The sequence below is a fragment of the Rhinopithecus bieti genome, unplaced genomic scaffold, assembly GCF_001698545.2.
Source record: "Rhinopithecus bieti isolate Rb0 unplaced genomic scaffold, ASM169854v2 scaffold_9976, whole genome shotgun sequence".
Lineage (NCBI taxonomy): Eukaryota > Metazoa > Chordata > Mammalia > Primates > Cercopithecidae > Rhinopithecus > Rhinopithecus bieti.
In genome coordinates, this window is record NW_016806761.1 from 537,497 (window position 1) to 558,556 (window position 21,060).

A 21,060-nucleotide genomic window follows, 5' to 3' on the forward strand; every position below is an offset into this window, starting at 1 on the left:
GATTGAAACCAGTGTCTTGCTGAGACTCTCCCCGTTGCTGGCTTTGAAGAAGCAAGCTGCCATATTGTTAGCTTCCCTATGGAGAGGACCACATGGCAAGGAACAGAGGGACCAACAGCCTGCAAGGGACCGAGGCCCTCAGTCCTGCAGCATGCAAGGAACTGAATGGTGCCAACAACCACATGAGCTTGGAAGCAGATCCTTTGTTCCAGCCTCACTTTGTAGAGGACCCAGCTGAGCCATGCCTGGACTCCTGACCCAGAGAAACTGTAATATCATAAATGTTTGTTGTTTCAAGCTTCTATATTTGTGGTGATGTTGTTATACAGCAATAGGTAACTAATACAGACGGAATGGAAGAAGTTTAGTTATAACGATGTCTCAATGTTTAAAAAACTTCTTCTGAAGTATATTACCTAAGAATCACATATTGATCTATTACCAAATCATGTTTTGTAATCTATCAGCTGACAGATCTTCCTTCAGTTTCGATGACAGAAAAGATTTGAAAACTATCTGACTTGAAAAATAATTTAATATCCATTCACTAAGGTCATTTACTTTCTCAGCATAGATACCGATTTTTGAATTGTCCCTTTTGGATTGCTGGGGAAGTACTGCATTGATCCAATGCACATTAGTAATGGGTGAGAATTTTGACTTTCTTTTGTAAGGTGGGAGGACAGTTTTGAAAGGGGATGCTGTGTCCTCAGCTCCTTTCTTAAGCTGGGCAATTTTAGAAAATAGAACATACAGCAGTGGAAGATGTGGAAATGAATTCCCTTAAAACTGGTCTTCATAAATCCCAGGAGTAAGAGAACACCAGTTTGGAGCTTAAGGAGCTTTCTGGTAAAAGACGGAATGGCCCAGGCAGTGATGTGGAGGATAGTATGAAGCAATGAGTATGAGTGGTGAAGGCGTGCGGTGGGTGTAGAGTTTCTGGGCGATGTGACCTAAGAAATGACTTTAGAACTGGCTAATCATTAGTTTTGGAGGGACTAAAAGTCCAAAGTAGTTCCTGGTTGGTGAAAATAAATTGAAAATAAATCATTAATGTGTTTTAAATGAAAAAGAAATGCATGCGTCTTGTAAAAAATATGAAATAAAAGAAGCATAAAGTCAAAAGCAGAGCCTGTGCCTTCCCCCACCAAACAGGTAACCTAGTTAACAGGTGTGTCCTAGGATACGAAGTTCCCCTCCAGCTCAGAGAGTGCGCCTACATCTCTTCCAACAAAATCCACTCACACTTGCAACGCCTGGCAAGGCTCTTCAATATGTGATTCCTTGACTGTTCTGTGCGTCTCTCGAGTTCAAACACCTCTGGGGCTCGTGATTTGGGGCTGCCAGAAAGGGAAGGAAGGTGTGGCCAGCGTCTGTTTCTTCCCTAAGTGAACTCCTACAACCTAGCCACCTTCTCCCCAGAGCTGTCCACCGGTGGTTGAAGGCCAATTTTTGTGCCTACGCAGGTCCTCAACACAGAACAAAACAAACAACGAAGGCCGGGCTAATAGCTATTTATAAACACTTACTGGACGCCCACTCTACGCCGAGCTCTCCCGCGCTCCTTGGGAACTTTTTTGCCAAGAGATGCCAATTTTCCCGGCGACCACTCCCTCAAGCAGGCCTTCGCCTGTGCCCGCGCGGAGGCCCAGGCCGGGATTCAGAGCCGCCCCTCGGCTGGCGCTGCCCTGCAGGCGCCTGCGCAGAGCGACTCTCGCCGTCACTTGGGGCGGGAGGCGGCGACAGCCGGGAGAAAGGAAAGCTGCGGGGGAAAAGGGCCAAACCCTGAAATTACCCGGATGTGGTCCCCGCGCGCGCATGCTCAGTGTGTTCTCGACAAGTTGGCAGCAACAACACGGCCCTGGTCGTCGTCGCTGCTGCGGTAACGGAGCGGCTCGGGTGGCGGAGCCTGCGTTCGCGCCCTCCCGTTCTCCTCGGGAGGCCCTTCCCGCCCTCCCTTCTGCTCCGCGGCCGCCCAGGGGGTGGGAGCGGGTGAGGGGAGCCACCAGGCGCCCAGTCGATGAGAGGCCCATCCCCGCCGCGTGGGCGGCCGGAGCCGACGCGCGTTCCGCCGCGCCGGGCAAGCGGCGCGGCGCTGAGGAGGGGCGCCTGGCCGGGACGGCTCGGGCGGGGGCCGAGGAGCTCCTCGGGCCGCCGGGGAAAGCGAACGGGGCCCGGCGCGTTCCGCGGACTCAGCAGCTGGCGGAGAGCGGACTCCCCCTCGCCACGCCCGAGCCCAGGTAACCGCGCCCATGTCCCCTCCCCTTCCCGCTGGCCGGGCCCCGCCGCACCCCGCCTCGGCTTTCCCCTGGCCCCGGCCGGGTCCCCGACTGCTGCGGCGGCGGCGGGGAGCGCGCGGAAGCCGCTGGGAGGGCGACCGCGGCCGCCTGACGAGCCGGGCCGGGCGGCGGTGCCTTGCGTCCCTCCGGCCCCCACCTCCGCTTGCAGCTCGTGGGAGAATCAAGTTAAAGTCAGACGGGACTCCTGCCGCGGCCGCCGCTCCTCTTTGTTGTTCTCGGGTAGTTTCACGGTCGCCCCGGCTGAGCGCGTTGGGTCGGCAGGAATGTGTTGCCTTAGGGTCTAAATGAAAGTTGTAAATTGTCTTAATTTATTTTCTCCAGCCAATTTCAGTTTTCTCTTTGTCCCCTACTTTCTCTTCCTAGTCTTGTCATGCCAGTTTACGCTTCTGGCTTTGATATGTTTACTTTTTGAGTGTTGAGAGTGACGGCGGTATGCAGGACACATTCTTAGCACCTAACTGAACCCCTCCTTGCCCCCAATAAAACATGCTTCCTAATAAAAGACATAGTTGATCTTACTGTTAGCGCTACATGTACTGAGAGTGAAATTGGTGTAGAGTGGAGGGCGGTGGCTCCATCACTTGTCCCAAACTACTGTTAGGATTTCTCAAACTAGATTTTCAAAGCGACAAGTGTGTAGTTAACGTGAAAGGTTTATTTGCTGGTGCAGAGGCTTTAAAAAGCCCTATTGAAGATTGATAGCTGTTTCCACTCAAAAACCTAAGTACGTTTGTTTTATTTAAAAAAAACATTTTATGCATTATAATTTGGAAACTATTATTTCCAAATTAGTTTCTTAATGCATTTAGGTTTTGCACCGTAGTTTAAGATGGAATTGCCAGTTATTTAGGAATAATAAATACAACAAGATAATAGGGGAATTATCCTGAATTGCCTTTCTGCAATAATATGGTCTTAGCTAATTTTTGTTAATAACCTTTGACTTTTGCCAGAATTGGCATCCTTTTAGTCTTAGTAGCAGCTTGGTTCCTCGGGTGTTTAAGAAGTAGGTTCATTACTTTTTGCTGGCAAAACCATTTAGTCTCCAAAAAAAAAAATTGAAATGCGTAATTTCATAATTAGATTTAGAATACTTTTTATGGTGGATTTCATAAATTACTTTTGCCATACCCTGCGGAGACTAGATATATACATTTCAGTTGAAATATAGAAAGTTCTAAAATGTACTTTTTTTTTAATGCTAAGGACTTTATATTGGAAAGTTCTGATATGATTAATACATATTCCAAACTGTAAAATGATTAACATTTAAAAATACAGTTTTTTAAATTAGTGTTTCTTCCATAATGCTGTCATGATTTTGTTTACTTAAATGGGTTTGTTACAGAACAAATGTAATAGAGATAGATAGGCCAAGCATTTATAATTTGGAGTAGCTTTAGATCTAAAGATAGTGGTGAATTATGTAGGTTTTAAGTTGTTGGAATTAAAACTAAAAGCTTCTTTAGATAAAAATTGTAACATTTTGTGACTCTATTAATAAAAGTGGCTTTTCTTTGCTTTCCAGGTTTTGGGTGAGTTTTAAAGAATTATTGCATCTTAGTTTTTTTATTTTTGAAGTGGGACTGTTTGTTTAGGTAACTGCCTTCAGTGTAAATCTTGAGTTTAGAAAAAACCAAACTGCAAATGTTTTTCAGACTTAATGAAAATTTGTGCTGAGAAAGTCACTTTGAAATATTTTGGAGTAAGTTGGCTGGGCGGGGTGGCTCACGCCTGTAATCACAGCACTTTGGGAGGCCGAGGCTGGCGGATCACGAGGTCAGGAGATCGAGACCATAGTGGCTAACACGGCGAAATTCCGTCTCTACTAAAAATGCAAAAAATTAGTCGGGCCTGGTGGCAGGCCCCTGTGGTCCTAGCCGCTTGGGAGGCAGAGGGAGGAGAATGGCGTGAACCCGGGAGGCGGAGCTTGCAGTGAGCGGAGGTCGCGCCACTGCACTCCAGCCCTGGGCGACAGAGTGAGACTCCGTTTCAAAAAAAAAAAAAATTGGAGTAAGTTTTACGTGAATGATTTTTAAAAGCCTGTGCTTCACTTTCTTAAGCTACATTTTAGTCGAGTGATTGTGTGTGAATTCTTTTCTGTATTCCCCTTCAGTTTTCTTTCCCCCCCCCAAATTAAGGAGCAAGAATTAACCTAATTTACGCTGCCCAGTCACACTCCAGCTCTCCCACTTGGAAGCAGTTTTTTTCTGATTGAGCCAGTGTTATAGTAACATCATTAGGCACTATTCTAATTGAGGTGTGAATTACTGAGGCCTCTACTAGGGAGGTTAACCCTACAGAATCTGCAGGGTTCATTATATTTAAATTGCATATTTAGGCTTGTCTAAATTTTTGCCTATTTTGGTGAAAACATACTGTTCTGCCGATGTTTAAACTTAGTTCATTTTATCCCTCTCTAGTTCATGACTAACCATTTTTTTCATTTTTAATTCAGTTATTTTTTTTTTGAGTGACTGGTTCTTTAAGCATCTTGTATTAGCCATTTCAATGCTCATTATGTATGTTTGGATTTCTCTTATTTTGTTGATCTAGAAGACTGTGTAGTTATGCCAAAAAAATTTTTTTTTCTTTAAGCGATGATGAATGGTGACTCCGAGTTGACCATTAATCGTGTTTAAGAGTAACCTGACTAAAATGTTTCATTGTTTTCTACAGTTAAAAGACTTAGACCAGCATAACACAGCATTTTTTTTCTTTTTTTCTTTGACATGGAGGCTTGCTCTGTTGTCCAGGCTGGAGTGCAGAGGCATGATCTCCACTCGCTGCAAACCTCGCCTCCCAGGTTCAAGCGATTCTCCTGCATCAGCCTCCCGAGTAGCTGGGATTACAGGCATGTGCCAGCACACCTGGCTAATTTTTGTATTTTTAGTAGAGATGAGGTTTCGCCATGTTGGCCAGACTGGTCTTGAACAACTGACCTCAGGTGATCCGCCCGCCATGGCCTCCCAAAGTGCTGGGATTACAGGCGTGAGCCACTGTGCCTGTCCTATAATACCGCATTTAATACAGTTTTATAAAATTATCACATATGCCAAGCATATACTTGATCGTAAGTCAGATTTAGAATTTTTGGATTTTGTTTTCTCTTTCTAAAATGTGTAATTTTGGTAATGGGAAATTTGACTGAATTCCAGTTTCTCAGGAACAAGGTATTTTAGGTTGTGTCACCTTGACACTATTGCATGGTGTAATTGGCATCCGGGAATATTTGTGTTTAATTATGAGAGTGAATGAAAACTAGGGTAGTGCTTACATACGTAAAACTAAGGTGATGCATAGTCGGATTCTTACAGTTTATAAGGGTCTTATAATCTAAGCCTTGGTAAGTTGCTACTGCAAATTATATCATAGATCAGATAAGTACCAAAGACCAATTGTAAAGAGGGTCTGTTAACATTTTAATCAGTTTAAAATTGGCGGTAACAGTAAAGACCATTCAGCTCAAAGAATGTATTTCATTATTTATATTTCAAATGAGAATTTTTTTGCAGTTTGGAAAATTTGTAAATGTGTTGAATTCATCTTTTTATTGCTTTTTTACTCCCAACGTTTAGGGCAATGGTCTTCTTTTCTCTCCTTTCTTTCTCTCTCCCTTTCTCCCTCCCTCCCTTTTTCTTTTATTTTCTTTTTTTTTTTTTTTTTTTCCTGAGACGGAGTTTCGCTCTTGTCGCCCAGGCTGGAGTGCAGTGCAATGGTGCGATTTTGGCTCACTGCAACCTCCAGCTCTTGGGTTCAAGCGATTCTCCTGCCTCAGCCTCCCGAGTAGCTGAGATTACAGGCGTGCGCCACCATGCCAAGCTAATTTTTTTGTATTATTAGTAGAGGACGGGATTTCACCATTTTGGCCAGGCTATTCTTGAACTCCTGACCTCAGGTGATCCACCTGCCTCAGCCTCCCAAAGTGCTGGGATTATAGGCATGAGCCACTGCGCCCAGCCTTCTTTTTTTTTCTTTTTCTTTCCATCTTGCTCAGTACCCCAGCCTGGAGTGCAGTGCTGCAATCATAGCTCACTGATGCCTTTACCTCCCAGGCTCAAGCAATCCCATCTCAGCTGCCCCAGTAGCTGGGACTACAGGCACACACCATCACACCTGTCTAATTTTTTGAAAATTTTTTGTAGACACAGGGTCTCCCTCCGTTGCCCAGGCTGGTCTTGAACTCTTGGGTTCAAGTGATCCTCCCACCTCAGCCTCCCAAAGTGCTGGGATTACAAGCATGAGCCACCATGCCTGGCAAGTAGTTTTCAGTCTTGGCTGTACTTTTAGATCCCTTGAGGAACTTTACAAAATACTGATGCCTGAATTCTAGCCCCGGAAATTATTATTTGGTGGGTCTGGGGTGCAGCCAGGTTAGCCCTCCACAGTGATTGAGCCATTAGGGTCCTCTGACTTTTTCTTTTGAGCTGTTTCACTTGTGTTAGCTTTACATTCTTTAATGCAGTGATGTACACATGTACAGTGTAGTCGTCTCATACATCTATCTTAACATGTCTTTTGAAAGTATTGCCACATTTGCTTTGCTTCTGTGTCTGTCTCTTTTCTTTCTTTCTTCCTCTCTCCCTTCCTGTCACCTATTCCTTTCTCCTCTGTTTCTTTCTTTGCATTCAGTTTATTTGAACTGTCTGGTAGTAAGTTTTAGGAAGCTGTATTTCCCATGATGAGAAGTTAATATATCATCACTATTTTAAATAGGAAGTTGGTCTTCTTTTTTTTTTTTTTTTTTTTTGAGACGGAGTCTCACTCTGTCACCCAGGCTGGAGTGCAGTGGCCGGATCTCAGCTCACTGCAAGCTCCGCCTCCCGGGTTTACGCCATTCTCCTGCCTCAGCCTCCCAAGTAGCTGGGACTACAGGCGCCGCCACCTCGCCCGGCTAGTTTTTTTGTATTTTAGTAGAGACGGGGTTTCACCATGTTAGCCAGGATGGTCTTGATCTCCTGACCTCGTGATCCGCCCGTCTCGGCCTCCCAAAGTGCTGGGATTACAGGCTTGAGCCACCGCGCCCGGCAGTCTTCTTTTAAAGTATATTCTCAAATGCTTACTTGTACTCCTTTTAGAGACTAATTACTTTAAGTCCCCAAGTTAGCATCTAAACTCCCTGTGGGCCTGGTCTAGTGGCTCACATCTATAATCTCAACGCTTCTGGAGGCTGAGGCAGGAGGATCACTTGAGCCCAGGATTTCAAGGCCAGCCTGGGCAACAAAGTGAGACCTTGTCTCTAAAATAAATAAATAAATAAAACAAACTCCCAATGCAAATTGTCTTCTTAGGGGGTTAATCTACTTGGTAAACCATACGTTTTTGCGCCTCCAATTAACTAGTCACTTAATTGGTTTCTGAGAGGCAGGTTGCGTTGGGCCTTTTCCGTCAGGTCTTATACACTGCGAGACAGTTGCTCAGCTAGGCTAGCTAGCTAGTTTCTTTAGGGATCATCTAGGGCATGTTCAGCTCTCCATTTACGTACCTGAAGTAGTTCACAAGTGCTGGGCTATGGAGTAGTTTCATCGCTGTCTCTGGAAGAGCTATTTAAAAAAATAAAAATTTTTTTCCCACCTGATTTCAACACACATTTTGCTTCAGAATGGGAATGGAGTGGAGGAGGCATGGGAATCTGTGTTATTTTTAAAAAGTGCCTCTTGATTCTAAAGGTTTTGTTTATTTTAGTATGCTTATCCTTATTGCTTTATTTATCTATTTTTTAGAGACAGGTTGCCCAGGATGGAGTGCAGTAACACCATCATAGCCCACTGTAACCTTCAACTTCTGGGTTCAAGAGATCTTACCTCAGCCTCCAGAGTAGCTAGGACTACAGGCGTGCACTGCCACGCCTGGCTGATTTTTTAAAATTGTTTTGTAGAGATGGGGGGGGGGGTCTTGCTTTGTTGCCCAGGCTAGCCAAATCTTATTTATGATTTAAAACTAGTACTGCTACTGAATATTTATTTTTATGGGAAGGTATTATTTCTGTATCTTAATATGGATGAAGGTATGCTATTTAGGTCTTTTCAAGTAAAAATGTATTTCTAAATATAAACTGAATTAAGGATATTTGTCAGTGATATTCACTAGTGAATTCTAGAGCATATGTTATCAGTAGATGGCCAGTCATTGTAAAAATTGAATAATCTAGTGAAAGGATGACTGGAAATAATGGGGTAAGCTAAGCCAGGAGTCATTGTACATAAACACATTAGGTGTGTCTTATGTCATAAATATGCCTACTAAAACTAGTTGAAGGAAGAACGTGTATAGATGTTGCAATAATGAAGGGCTGGCTAATTGTAAGGAAAAATGATACAACTTCTGTGTAATTAGTATTTTTAATCAGTTGTGTATATTCATGGTATTTAATTTGTAAAGATTGTAGACTAGATCAATGCTTTGTAAAACTAACAATACCTCAGACTTCCAGAGTGCTTTTTATTTTTTTTATTTTTATTTTTTGAGACAGAGTCTCGCTCTGTCACCCAGGCTGGAGTGCAGTGGCGCAATCTCGGCTTACTGCAAGCTCTGCCTCCCGGGTTCACGCCATTCTCCTACCTCAGCCTCCCCAGTAGCTGGGACTACAGGCGCCCACCAACACGCCCGGCTAATTTTTTTGTATTTTTAGTAGAGACGGGGTTTCACCATGGTCTTGATCTCCTGACCTCGTGATCCACCCGCCTCGGCCTCCCAAAGTGCTGGGATTACAGGCGTGAGCCACCGTGCCCGGCCTTCCAGAGTGCTTTTTAAAGGTACAGCCCCACCCTTGATTCTAGTTAGTGCAGCTGGCCTAACCTGCAGGGGATTTTGATACATCCCCTTTTGAAGGAATAAGCTAGATGACTTGAAAGTCTCATTCATTTAAAAGTTTTATGAAATGAGGCCGAGTGTAGTGGCTCACGCCTGTAATCTCAGCACTTTGGGAGGCCGAGGTGTGGGGATTACCTGAGGTCAGGAGTTCGAGACCAGCCTGGCCAACATGGTGAAACCCTGTCTCTACTAAAAATATAAAAATTAGTCAGACATGGTGGCACACGCCTGTAATCCCAGCTACTCACATGCCTGTAATCCCAGCTACTTGGGAGACTGAGGCAGGAGAATTGCTTGAGCCCGTGGACGGAGGTGCAGTGAGCCGAGATCGTGCCGCTGCACTCCAGCCTGACCGACAGAGCGAGACTGTCTCCAAAAAAAAAGAAAAAAAGCAAGAAAAGTTTTATGAAATGTATTTTTCAGTTATCAGTTATTAAAATTCAGTTTGGTTTCCACCATCTTTTAAAACAGTGGTTCCCAAAGTGTGGTCCACAGACTCCTGGAGATCCTAGGATCCTTATATTTAAGGGGTTCACAAAATCAAAATTATTTTCATAATGAAACTGAGATGTTATTTGCCCTTTCAGTGTGAGGACATTTGTATGGAACAGTGGTGGGTAAATTGCTGGCACTTTAAAGTGACTCTAGGTAGTTGTGCCAAACGTATGAGTCTTTATAGTCAAACACATTAAGCAGTTGAAAAAAATGCCGGTTTCACTTAATAATCCCCTTGCTGCAGCAGTAAAAAGGTGTAATTTAAAAAATCTCTACCCTGGAGTACTTGTCTTTTTAATATTCAGTGTGATTAAATGGGAAGTATGCATAAAGCATTTCTGCACATTGAAGTACAGTGTTCTTTTCTAGGAAAGGCACTTGTGTGATTGAGCTGCAAGCTGAGCTAGCTGCTTTTAGTGGGACACCATTTTATTTGACAGGATGACAGATAAGCTCAGATAGCTATTTAGATTTGAGTATTTGGCAGGTAATTCCTTGGAAATGAATAAAGTGAGCCGGCCACTTTGAGGAAAACATAGCCAGTGCTAAAATCTAATGTTTCAAGTGAAAATTAAGATTTTTGGGAAACTCCTGTCACTATGACTTGCCAGTTTCTTAATACTTAAAGACTTTTCTGATGAGATGGGTGGTGATATTAAGGAATGGGATTAAAAATAATATGTTGGGCCAGGCACAATGGTGCACACCCATATTTCTAGCACTGTGGGAGGCGGAGGTGGGAGAATTGCTTTTGGCTAAGAGTTCGAGACCCTGTTTCTACAAAAACGTATAAAAAATTAGGTGTAGTGGCATGTGCCTGTAGGTCTAGCTGCTCAGGAGGGTCAGGTGAGAGGATTGCTTGAGCCAGGGAGTTCAAGGCTGGAGTAAGCTAGGATTGCACCACTGCACTCCAGCCTGGGCTACAGAGTGAGACTGTATGTGTATGTGTGTGTGGGGGTTGGGGTTGGGGGGGCAGTATGAGGAAGTGTGTCAACACTGCGAAGATCTGTGTAACTCATTGGACCAATATTTTCCCAAATGACCAGTTCATGTTATAAAATCGTGCACGGGTAGGCAATCCATTCAAAGTACAACATAGACAAATGGATTTTTATATATCAGAGCCAAAAAGTTCATTGATACAGTGAATTCCACATTGCAACTAACTTTTCAGAATTGCCACTTGAGTTTTGGTGTTGAATAAAAGATGAATATCCATTGTTTTCTGAAAAGGCTATTAAAATACTCCTCTCTTCCAATTAGCTGTCCATGTGAGGCACATTTTCTTCATGTACTTTAACCAAAACAACATATCATAACAGATTTAGTGCAGAAGCACATAGGAGAATCCAGCTGTCTCCTATTAAGCTAGGCATTAAGAGAAATTTGTGAAGGTGTAAAACAGTGTTACTCTGATTCTTAACTTTTTTGTTTTAGAAAATTCTGTTTTTCATAAACTTATTATTTATATTAACATGTAATGGGTTTATTATTTTAAATGAATTAATAAAGCAAATACCAAAAATTTTAGTAGTTGTATTTATTTGTAATGTGATAAATATCGATGTATATAGCCCACATAAAAGCTATTTGATATCTTTAATAATTAAGAATATAAATAAAGGTCCAGCTTGGCCAACATGGCAAAACCCTGTCTCTACTAAAAATACAAAAAGTAGCTGGGCATGGTGGTACATGTCTGTAATCCCAGCCACTTGGGAGGCTGAGGCACGAGAATCACTTGAACTTAGGAAGCGGAGGTTGCAGAGAGCTGAGAACATGCCTCTGCAGTCCAGCCTGGGCAACAGACTGAGACTCAGTCTCAGAAAAATAGTATGAATAAAGGGATCCTGAGATCAGAGAGTTTGACAGCTGCTATTTTAAAGTAACTATTTCTATGTATTCTCGACTAAATTACTGATTGATTTAATTGTTTATGTGGTTTATACTATATTGCTGTTATTTCTAAGGATGTTAGTCATTCAGTTTCTGTTATCAGGGAACGTGTAGTAGACTTAAGTAAAAAGGGGAATTCATTGGCTTGATCTGGAGATAGAGTTGACCTCAGATTGCTATATCCAGGGTTTCAAGCAGCATCACCAGGGCTCTTGACTTTGCTTCCTTTCAGGTAGTTTGCAGGCTAACTACTCCCAGCTTCAAGGAAGCATGAAGAGGGCCTTTTTTTTTTTTTTTTTTTTCTCTGTAGTTTCATCGGAAGTGCTGGCGCTATGTCACTGGCCTGCCTTGGATTCTTTTCCATCAGAAACAACACTGTGGCCAGGGGGTGGCTCTGATTAGTCTGGGAATTGTCCCACCTGGCCAGATTGGGAGATTCTCCTTGGAAAATCAGACGGCTGTGTTACAAATGGGGAAATATATGCTGGTACACAAAAACTGATGTCCACCTATAGTACTTTATTATTTCTTCTTTTAACAGCCTTTAATTTATTAATCCAAAAGGGGTAATTTTTAAATAAGATCATTTAAACTGAAGGTGGCATACCAAAATGACATTTAAACTTAAGACTTATGGGTAAACAAGAAGCATACCTCTCAATTTGTCCTTTGTAATTCATCTTAAAAGTTAAAAAAAAATCTTTTTGTTACTTTTATTGCTTTATAAATCCTTTGTGCTCTTGGAAGTTTGCCAACTGCCCTCAGTTTGAAGAACCTCAACTTGCTGTCTAGTGTTTAGTCTTTAGCTTGTGCTGCAGACAGTTGCACTAACCATGAACACCTTAAACCTAAGTTTAGAGTTTCTTCCTAGTGATATATTACCAGACCCAGCTTTTTTCTCCCTCCCCTAGTTGAATTTAAGCACTTTTCCGCCGGGCATGGTGGCTCATGCCTGTAATCCCAGCACTTTGGGAGGCCAGGGTGGGCGCATCATAAGGTCAGGATATCGAGACCATCTTAGCCAACATGGTGAAACTTGTCTCTATTAAAAATACAAAAATTAGCTGGGCGTGATGGTGTGCCCCTGTAGTCCCAGCTCGGGGGGAGGCTGAGGCAGGAGAATCGCTTGAACCCAGGAGGCAGAAGTTGCAATGAGCCAAGATCGCACCACTGCACTCCAGCCTGGGCGACAGTGAAACTTCGTCTCAAAAAAAAAAAAAATTTTAAGCACTTTTCTCAGATATTCCCATAGTAAGTAGTTTATTGATCACTGATCAATAAAAGACACTTATAACTTCTAGAAAATGTATGTTTGACACATATAATACAGTCAATTCAAAAATAAACATCTGAGAAAAAATGTCAACACTCCTTACCTAAAATGTATGAATTTGCATGAGAGCTTCTCTCAGGCCAATATTCAGCCTGTTTAATTTAAGAGAGTATCTTAATTTGGTTATTTGGCTTTCTAGTCCATTGATTATTATGCCTGTGGTCAACATCAGGTGACAGCTTACAATTAATAGCATGGCTAGAGGAAAAACACAGCAGGCAGGTACAAGAATCAGCTGTCTCTTCTTGCTGACTCTTTGCCTCTTAATACTCTTTACTTGCCTGATTGTAATACCTGTATATGTTAGTGCCTTTCAGATAGGCCTAACTTCTCTACTCATCTCTTCAAACTCAGGATATCTAAAACTGAATTTGTTACATACCTCCTTTTAATTTTTTTTTTTTTTTTTTTTTTTTTTTTTTTTTTTTTTTTTTTTTTTTTTTTTGAGATGGAGTCTCGCTCTTTGGCCCAGGCTAGAGTACAGTGGCGCGATCTCGGCTCATTGCCAGCTCCGCCTCCCGGGTTCAGGCCATTCTCCTGCCTCAGCCTCCCAAGTAGCTGGGACTATAGGTGCCTGCCACCGCGCCCGGCTAATTTTTTGTATTTTTAGTAGAGATGGGGTTTCACCGTGTTAGCCAGGATGGTCTCCATCTCCTGACCTTGTGATCCGCCCGCCTCAGCCTCCCATAGTGCTGGGATTACAGACGTGAGCCACCGCACCTGGCCCTGATACCTACTTCTTTTAGCATTTATTACTTATGTAATAATATGTTTGGGTCTTCCAGATTAGTAGTTCTCAGTGGAGTAAGTACTGCTGTTTAAGGGATGTTGTGGAAATTTGTGGATGGGTTTGGTGGGTTGGGGGCCAGGGATGCCATCCTGCAATGTGAGAGTGAGTAGTTATCTTGCATCCCACAAGACTTTCAGATGCCCCAGAAATTCATGCAGGAGGAAAACATAATTAGCTGAAAACCTAACTCTATAATATATATTCACTTTGCCAGGAGTTAAATTTCTTTTAATTCATTTTTTTTCTTGCCTGCCTCCCTCCCTCTCACCCTCCTCTTTCTCTGTTTTCTTTCTTTTTCCTTTCTCCCTCCCTCCCTTCCTTCAGGTTCTGTCACCCAGGCTGGAGTGCAGTGGCATGATCTTGGCTCACTGCAACTTCTGCCTCCCAGGCTCTAGCCATCCTCCCATCTCAGCCTCCTGAATGGCTGGGACCGTGCAGTGGTGTGATCTTGGCTCACTGCAACCTCTGCCTCCCAGACTCAAGCCATCCTCCCACCTCAGCCTCCTGAGTAGCTGGGAGTACAGGCATGTGCCACCATGCCCCACTAGTACTTTGTATTTTTTGTAGAGAGGAGGTCTCACTTTGTTGCCAGGCTGGTCCTGAGCATAAGTGATCCAACCATGTCGGCCTCTAAAAGTGCTGGGATTACAGGCATGAGCCACCCTGCCTTTGGTTTTTTGTTTTTTGTTTTTGAGACCAAGTCTTACTCTGTCACTTGGGCTGGAGTGCAGTGACTCAGCCATAGCTCACTGCAGCCTCGGTCTCCTGGGCTCAAGTAGTCCTCTTGCCTCAGCCTCTTGTTAATTCATTTTCTTAGTTCAGGTTGTTTAAGAGTTCACCATTTGGACAAATCCATGTTACTGACTGCAGTGCCATTGTGCTATTTGAGTTGCCAGTATAACACATTTGTCTTGGAAGGCCTGAATTTGTAGCTGTCATATTTGTGATGATTCTGTATATAAATGCTGGCATCTAACTTCTTCGTTACACATTCTAACTTAGTTGGCATGCCTGAGTATAGGTGAAAGTACACATTATATATTAAGCTTTTCCTCCTTTTTGTTATAGTTAGGGCATTGTTAAATTTTCAAAATATGTGTAAATAGTTTAGAATTTTGTTTCAGTAAAGCTAAGGTGGTAATATAAATTATTTGTTAGAAAAAAATGGGATGTTACTCTGAGAGAGTCCAGACCCACTTTCTTACTGTGGGCTACCTGTTTTTGTATCTGTAGTGCTTTGTATATACAGTGTTTGTTGAATTGGTCAATTTATGTTTCCCAGATTTCTTTTATGTACATTGTTGCATCTAATTACCACAGTAAATTTGTAAAGTTGGCAGGGCAGGTGTTTTCATTTTATAGATGAGAGAATTGAAAGAGATGTTAACATTCAGTCATGCTGCTAGACCTTTACTTAGAATATATAATTTTATTTATATCAATATTATGCCCTTGCCTACCATACTTCCATAATCTAGAACCATTTAACGTAGGAATACATCTCTATATTCCCGCTAGTATTATTTTTTGTATGCATAACTTTTAATTATATTTCAGGCACTTGTGGTCATAGGAATACAATAAAGAGAAAGATGAGAAAGCTGTGTTTAAGAAAGCAAGGTCATTATCATTTGTATTCAAAGCAACTTGATATTAAAACAACTTTGAGATACCATTAAGGCCCAGAATAGCATAAATTTTAGAAATGATGACATGTGATGGTGAGATTGTAGTGAAATAATTACTTAAACGTTTTAATTACATTGTAGATTCATGCACATCTTTTGGAATATAATATCAGAAAATGACTTCGAAAGTATATTCAGTCTTCTTATTTGTTGTAAGACAATTCCACAGATAAAAAGCTATGGTCAGTCCAGAAATACCTGCCTGGTATACGTCAGGAACTATGCATGGTGCTGGGAATTTCTAAAATGAGAGTGTTGTTGCTGTTTCCTTAGATTTCTAATTAGTGGCAAAAATGTGAGATAGGTATGTAATCAAATAACTAATGTGTTAAATTGTAATTTAACACATCTTTCCTTTTCCCTATTCCCCAATTCCTTTCCTTTCTACTGAGTCTCATTCTGTTGCCCAGGCTGGGGTGAAGTGGCACAGTCATAACTCACAGCAGCCTTCAACGCCTGAGCTCAAGCAGTCCTGCCTCAGCCTCCTGAGGAGCTGGGACTACAAGCCCACTCTACCATGCCTGGCAAACCTCCTACATTTTTGAGACAGATTTTAATAGAAAATGCAGAAAAATGCGTAATGCATTTTAGGAAAAAATATCCTTGTAAAACTACTACTGTTTTTTTGAGATAGAGTCTCACTCTGTCGCCCAGGCTGTAGTGCAGTGGCACAATCACGGCTCACCACGGCCTTGACCTCCCAAGGCTCCGGTGATCTTCGAGCCTCAGCTGCCCCGCGTAGCTAGGACAACAGGCATGTGCCACCACACCCAGTTAATTTTTTTATTTTGAGTAAAGATCGGGTTTCGCCATGTTGCCCAAGGCTGGTCTCAAACTCCTGGGCTCAAGCAGTCCACCTGCCTTGGCCTCCCAAAGTGCTGGGATTACAGGTGTGAGCCATCATGTCTGGCCACAATTAAGCATTTTAATATTTCAACAGTAGCTTTTTCACTGAACACTATGTATCAGACACGTTATGTAGAATTTTTCCTTTGAGCTTCTGTATACCCTCCTTTTAACCCAGATTCAGAGTAACTTTATTTTCTGACTACTGTGAAAACGAATTCTAATCCAGATCTCTGACTCCAAAATCTCCCATGCAGTTTATCTTTGGTTATCTGGAAAGTGTACCTTCAGCGTCTATATTGAATGTGGGCAAGTGCTATAAGACATGTGAAAAACTGCTTCTCTGCATGGGGTTTATGAGTTGAGACAGACATTTATGTAAAAGGGATAACAACAGAGGGAGAAGCCAGTCTTAAATATCAAGTGATGTACATTCTGAAGAGGCTCCAAACTACAACAGCAGCAGGGAGAATGGAAGGAGAGATAGAAATGACTGAGGTAAAGAATCTTGTAACTGTGAGGGAATGTAGGGATAGTGAAAGAAAGAGGCAGGTCAAAGATCTTTTGCAAAGCTTTCCAAGGCTGGGTAATTGAGTGGAATCGATACTTTAACAAAGGTCTTCAGAAGAGGAAGAGATTTTGGTAGTATGATGAGTTTTATTAATCTTGTGGGAGGATGCTTTTATACAGCAAAAGAAAATGAAAGCAAAGTGAGTCTGGAATGCAACTTCAGTGAACACATAAAATACAACCAAGCATACACAGTACAGGCTCCAGTCCTGCTTTGTCTTCTTCTTAGGCTAATGGCCTTTTCCTGTTCTCTGTGGGGTCTTGGGGTCAGATAAGTTACTTTTGTTTTCTACCTGTTGAATGGATTCTTTATTAATCTTCGCTTTTTGTTAAGTTTTTTGAAAATAATTTACCCTGATGCTTTTACAGGTAAAATCTTTTGAGGAATTTAGTGATCTCTTTAAAGAATAGCTGTATTGAGATATAATTTCCGTACCATAAAATTCACTATTAGAAAGTGTACAAGTCAGTGGTTTTTACTATAGTCAGAATTGTGCAACCATCATCATTATCAATTTTAGGAGTTTTCATTACAACAAAGAAACACTGTACCCATTAGCAGTCGTTCCTCATTCCCCTTCTCCCAGGCCCTGGCAACCACAGATTTACTTTCTGTCTCTGTGGATTTACCTATTCTGTATATTTCGTATAAATGGGATTATATAACGTGTGACCTTTTGTCAGGGACTTCTTTCACTTAACATGTGTTTTCAAGACTTATCCATGTTATAATGTGTTAGTACTTTATTCTTTTTTATGGTTGAATAATATTTCGTTGTATGGAATTTTATTTATGCATTCATCAGTTGATGGACATTTGAGTTGTATCCATTATGAATAACGCTGCTGTGAACATTCATGTACGGGTTTGTGTGGACATAGGTTTTTATTTCCCTCAAGTAGAAGTATGAAGAGTGGAATTGCTGGGTCATATTTACTCTGTTTAGCATTTTGTATTAATACCAGACTGTTTTCCAAAGTACCTGTGCCATTTTGTAATCCCAGCAGCAATGAATGAGGGTCCAGTTTCTCTGGTTCTCAGTACTTATTGTCTTTCTGATTTATCCATCTGGTATGAAGTGGTAGCTCATTGTGGTTTTGATTTTCATTTCCATGATGTCTGATGTTGAGCATCTTTCATGTGCTTACCGGCCATAATCTTTGGAGAAGTATCTTTTAGAATCCTTTTGTTCATTTCTAATTTTTTTTTTTTTTTTTAATCAGTCTCTTTTAACAAAGGTGAGTGTTAACTGCTAGGTAGCATTTAATATCAGGGGATGGTACATTTTTCATAAATATTAGTAATAGACTTTTAGGTGTAGCTAGTGCTGATCCTCATAAAGTAATCCTTTAAAAAAGTGCTGGTAAGATTTCCTTTAGGGTGACTAGTAAAGTCAGTAAGACTTGATTGAGTATGCCACTGTCATAATGAGAAGACCTAACTTTAATATTTTGGAATGTCAAAACAGTGACATTTTAATTAAGTAATTGTGTTTTTTAAAATTATTTTTAATAGTTAATATTTTATAAGAATTTTAAGTAATTTTCAACTCTGAGCATCAAATTTTAATTATGTGCATTGAATCTCTGACTTAACCAGAGCAATTTCATTTTTTCCCAAGTAGTTGAATCTACTTCGTGAAATGTGTTCTCATGTGTGTCTTTTTTTTTTTCTTTTTTAGGTTATCCTGAATACATGACTAACAATTTTCCTTGCAACCTTAGCTGTTGTTTTTCACTGTTTCCAAAAGATCAAAATTGCTCCAGAAATTGGAGACATATTTGATTTAAAAGGAAAAACTTGAACAAATGGACAATATGTCTATTACGAATACACCAACAAGTAATGATGCCTGTCTGAGCATTGTGCATAGTTTGATGTGCCATAGACAAGGTGGAGAGAGTGAAACATTTGCAAAAAGAGCAATTGAAAGTTTGGTAAAGAAGCTGAAGGAGAAAAAAGATGAATTGGATTCTTTAATAACAGCTATAACTACAAATGGAGCTCATCCTAGTAAATGTGTTACCATACAGAGAACATTGGATGGGAGACTTCAGGTTAGTCTTACAAGAGTTTTTCTATACCCTCTGTTGGCAGATTTAAAAACTTATTAAGTTTCCTTTCAAGCTACTACAGGGTAATTTAATGCATGCTCCATCTCTCAGATACTGTGCATCCTATACAAATATGCATTATGGGAATTTGTGGAAGAATATGCAAAAGATAAAATTTTAAAGTTTTTTAATGTTCTATCAGAAAAATGTTCATTTGGAAAATAAAATAAAAGCAGAAGAAAACCCACACTTTGCAAGAACTACCTTTAGCACTTTGGTTTTCATTTTTGTAGCCTGTTGTTTTCTTTTTTTTTCCCCTAGATGGAGTCTTGCTCTGTCACCCAGGCTGGAGTACAGTGGTGCGATCTTGGCCCACTGCAACCTCCACCTCCCAGGTTCAAGCAATCCTCCTGCCTCAGCCTCCTAAGTAGCTGGGACTACAGGCGAGTGCAACCACACCTGGCTAATTTTTGTATTTTTAGTAGAGATGGGGTTTCACAATGGTGGTCAGGCTGGTCTCAAACCGCTGACCTCAGGTGATCCACCCGCCTTGGCCCCCCAAAATTCTGGGATTACAGGCGTGAGCCACTGTGCCCAGCCATGTTGCTTTCTTTTTTGATATCGTATGTACATTTAAACAATTGGATTACACTTAGTCTTTTTATAATTTAGAAATCTGATATGTTTCACTGTTACCAAATGTTTCATTGATCACATTTTTCAGGTAGAACTTCATAATCTCCCTTGCTGAAATAAATCTTACAGACATTTTATGTCTTAGATTTTAAAGTTTTATTTCAAGACTTTATACATGGTTTCTATAACACAGTCTTTTTAAATATTTATTTATTTCATTTTTTTTCTTTGAGACATGGTCTCACTCTTGCCCAGGCTGGAGTGCAGTGGTGCGAACATGGCTCACTGCAGCCTTGACCTACTGGGCTTATGCAATCCTTCTGCCTTAGCCTCCTGAGTAGCTAGGACTACAGGCACATACCACCATACCTGGGTAATTTTTTATTATTTGTGGAGACAAGGGCCTTGCCGTGTTGTCCAGGCCAGTCATGAACTCCTGGACTCAAGCGATCCTCCTGCCTTGGCCTCCCAAAGTGATATGATTACAGGTGTGAGCCACCATGCCCAGCCACTGTTTGCATTTTTAAAACCTGAGCACAGGCCTTGAAATTACACCAAGGTTTAAATTCTAGGTCTGATGCATGACATGGCCAAGTTAGTTATTTTGAATTTTAGTTTTCTCATCTATGAAATGGGGATTGTAATACTGACTTGGTAGGATTATGACGATTAAATCAGAATATATATAACAGTGTCTTGCATAATGTGACAGATGAATAAATGGTCATTTATTTTTCTAGGTGGCTGGCCGGAAAGGATTTCCTCATGTGATCTATGCCCGTCTCTGGAGGTGGCCTGATCTTCACAAAAATGAACTAAAACATGTTAAATATTGTCAGTATGCGTTTGACTTAAAATGTGATAGTGTCTGTGTGAATCCATATCACTATGAACGAGTTGTATCACCTGGAATTGGTAAGTAGACTTTGCTTTTATCCTAAGAAACATAAAGGGAAAAGGATCTCAATAGTGTTTTATTTTTTGTAAGTTAAATTATAAATTTGGAAGATAGCCCACGACTTTAAATAAGGTTAAAGAATCAGACATTTTTAATATACGTGTTTAAATTTGAACTTAGGAACAAACTTATATTTTGACTGCTAAAACCAAGTATTATAGTTGATATTTTGCCCATTTAGAACATTGTTTTTGAGAAATAAGATGGAAAGCATTATAAATTTGAATACTTAGTGTATGTATTGTTAGTGTTTTGCTACTTCTGAATTGAAATGGTTCATGAACTTTTGTAATCTCTGGTTTAACTTGACATTCTCTGTTAAATGGAAAATATTTTCATTGTAATGATTAATGTTTCATTTGTTTTCCCTTTTAAACAATTAAGATCTCTCAGGATTAACACTGCAGAGTAATGGTAGGTAATCTGTTTCTTATTACTTTCTCTTTCTTTTGTCCTATCCTCTCTGTTTTTTTGTTGACCTAGAATTAGTTTGTGTGGGCGGCAGTAACATTAACAAGAAAATAACTTACTGATTTGGAAATTTAGATTTTGGGGTTGGGGGGCACGTCAGCATTTAAAACTGGATTTAAATTGGCTATTTGCTCTTTGTATATGAACTGCAATTTATGAACTAAAGTACTGTAAAAAACATGATAGAGGAATGTACCAAAAACAAATAC

The 21,060-nt window shown here is 41.0% G+C and overlaps 1 protein-coding gene across 2 annotated transcripts in view; it reads left to right on the forward strand.

Annotated features, from left to right (window-relative positions):
• The window catches only part of SMAD4 (SMAD family member 4), a 121,582-nt gene that overhangs the window by 57,326 nt on the left and 43,196 nt on the right, over positions 1-21,060 (forward strand). Inside the window, exons 1-4 of one of the 2 annotated variants that reach the window (XM_017877553.1) lie at positions 2,102-2,240; positions 18,414-18,789; positions 20,163-20,337; positions 20,765-20,794. In XM_017877553.1, coding sequence (XP_017733042.1) covers positions 18,541-18,789; positions 20,163-20,337; positions 20,765-20,794 — 454 coding nt within the window. In that variant the 5' untranslated portion in view covers positions 2,102-2,240; positions 18,414-18,540. Of the gene's footprint in view, positions 1-2,101; positions 2,241-18,413; positions 18,790-20,162; positions 20,338-20,764; positions 20,795-21,060 lie in introns of those variants that run through there. The other variant, XM_017877552.1, reaches the window with a different exon arrangement.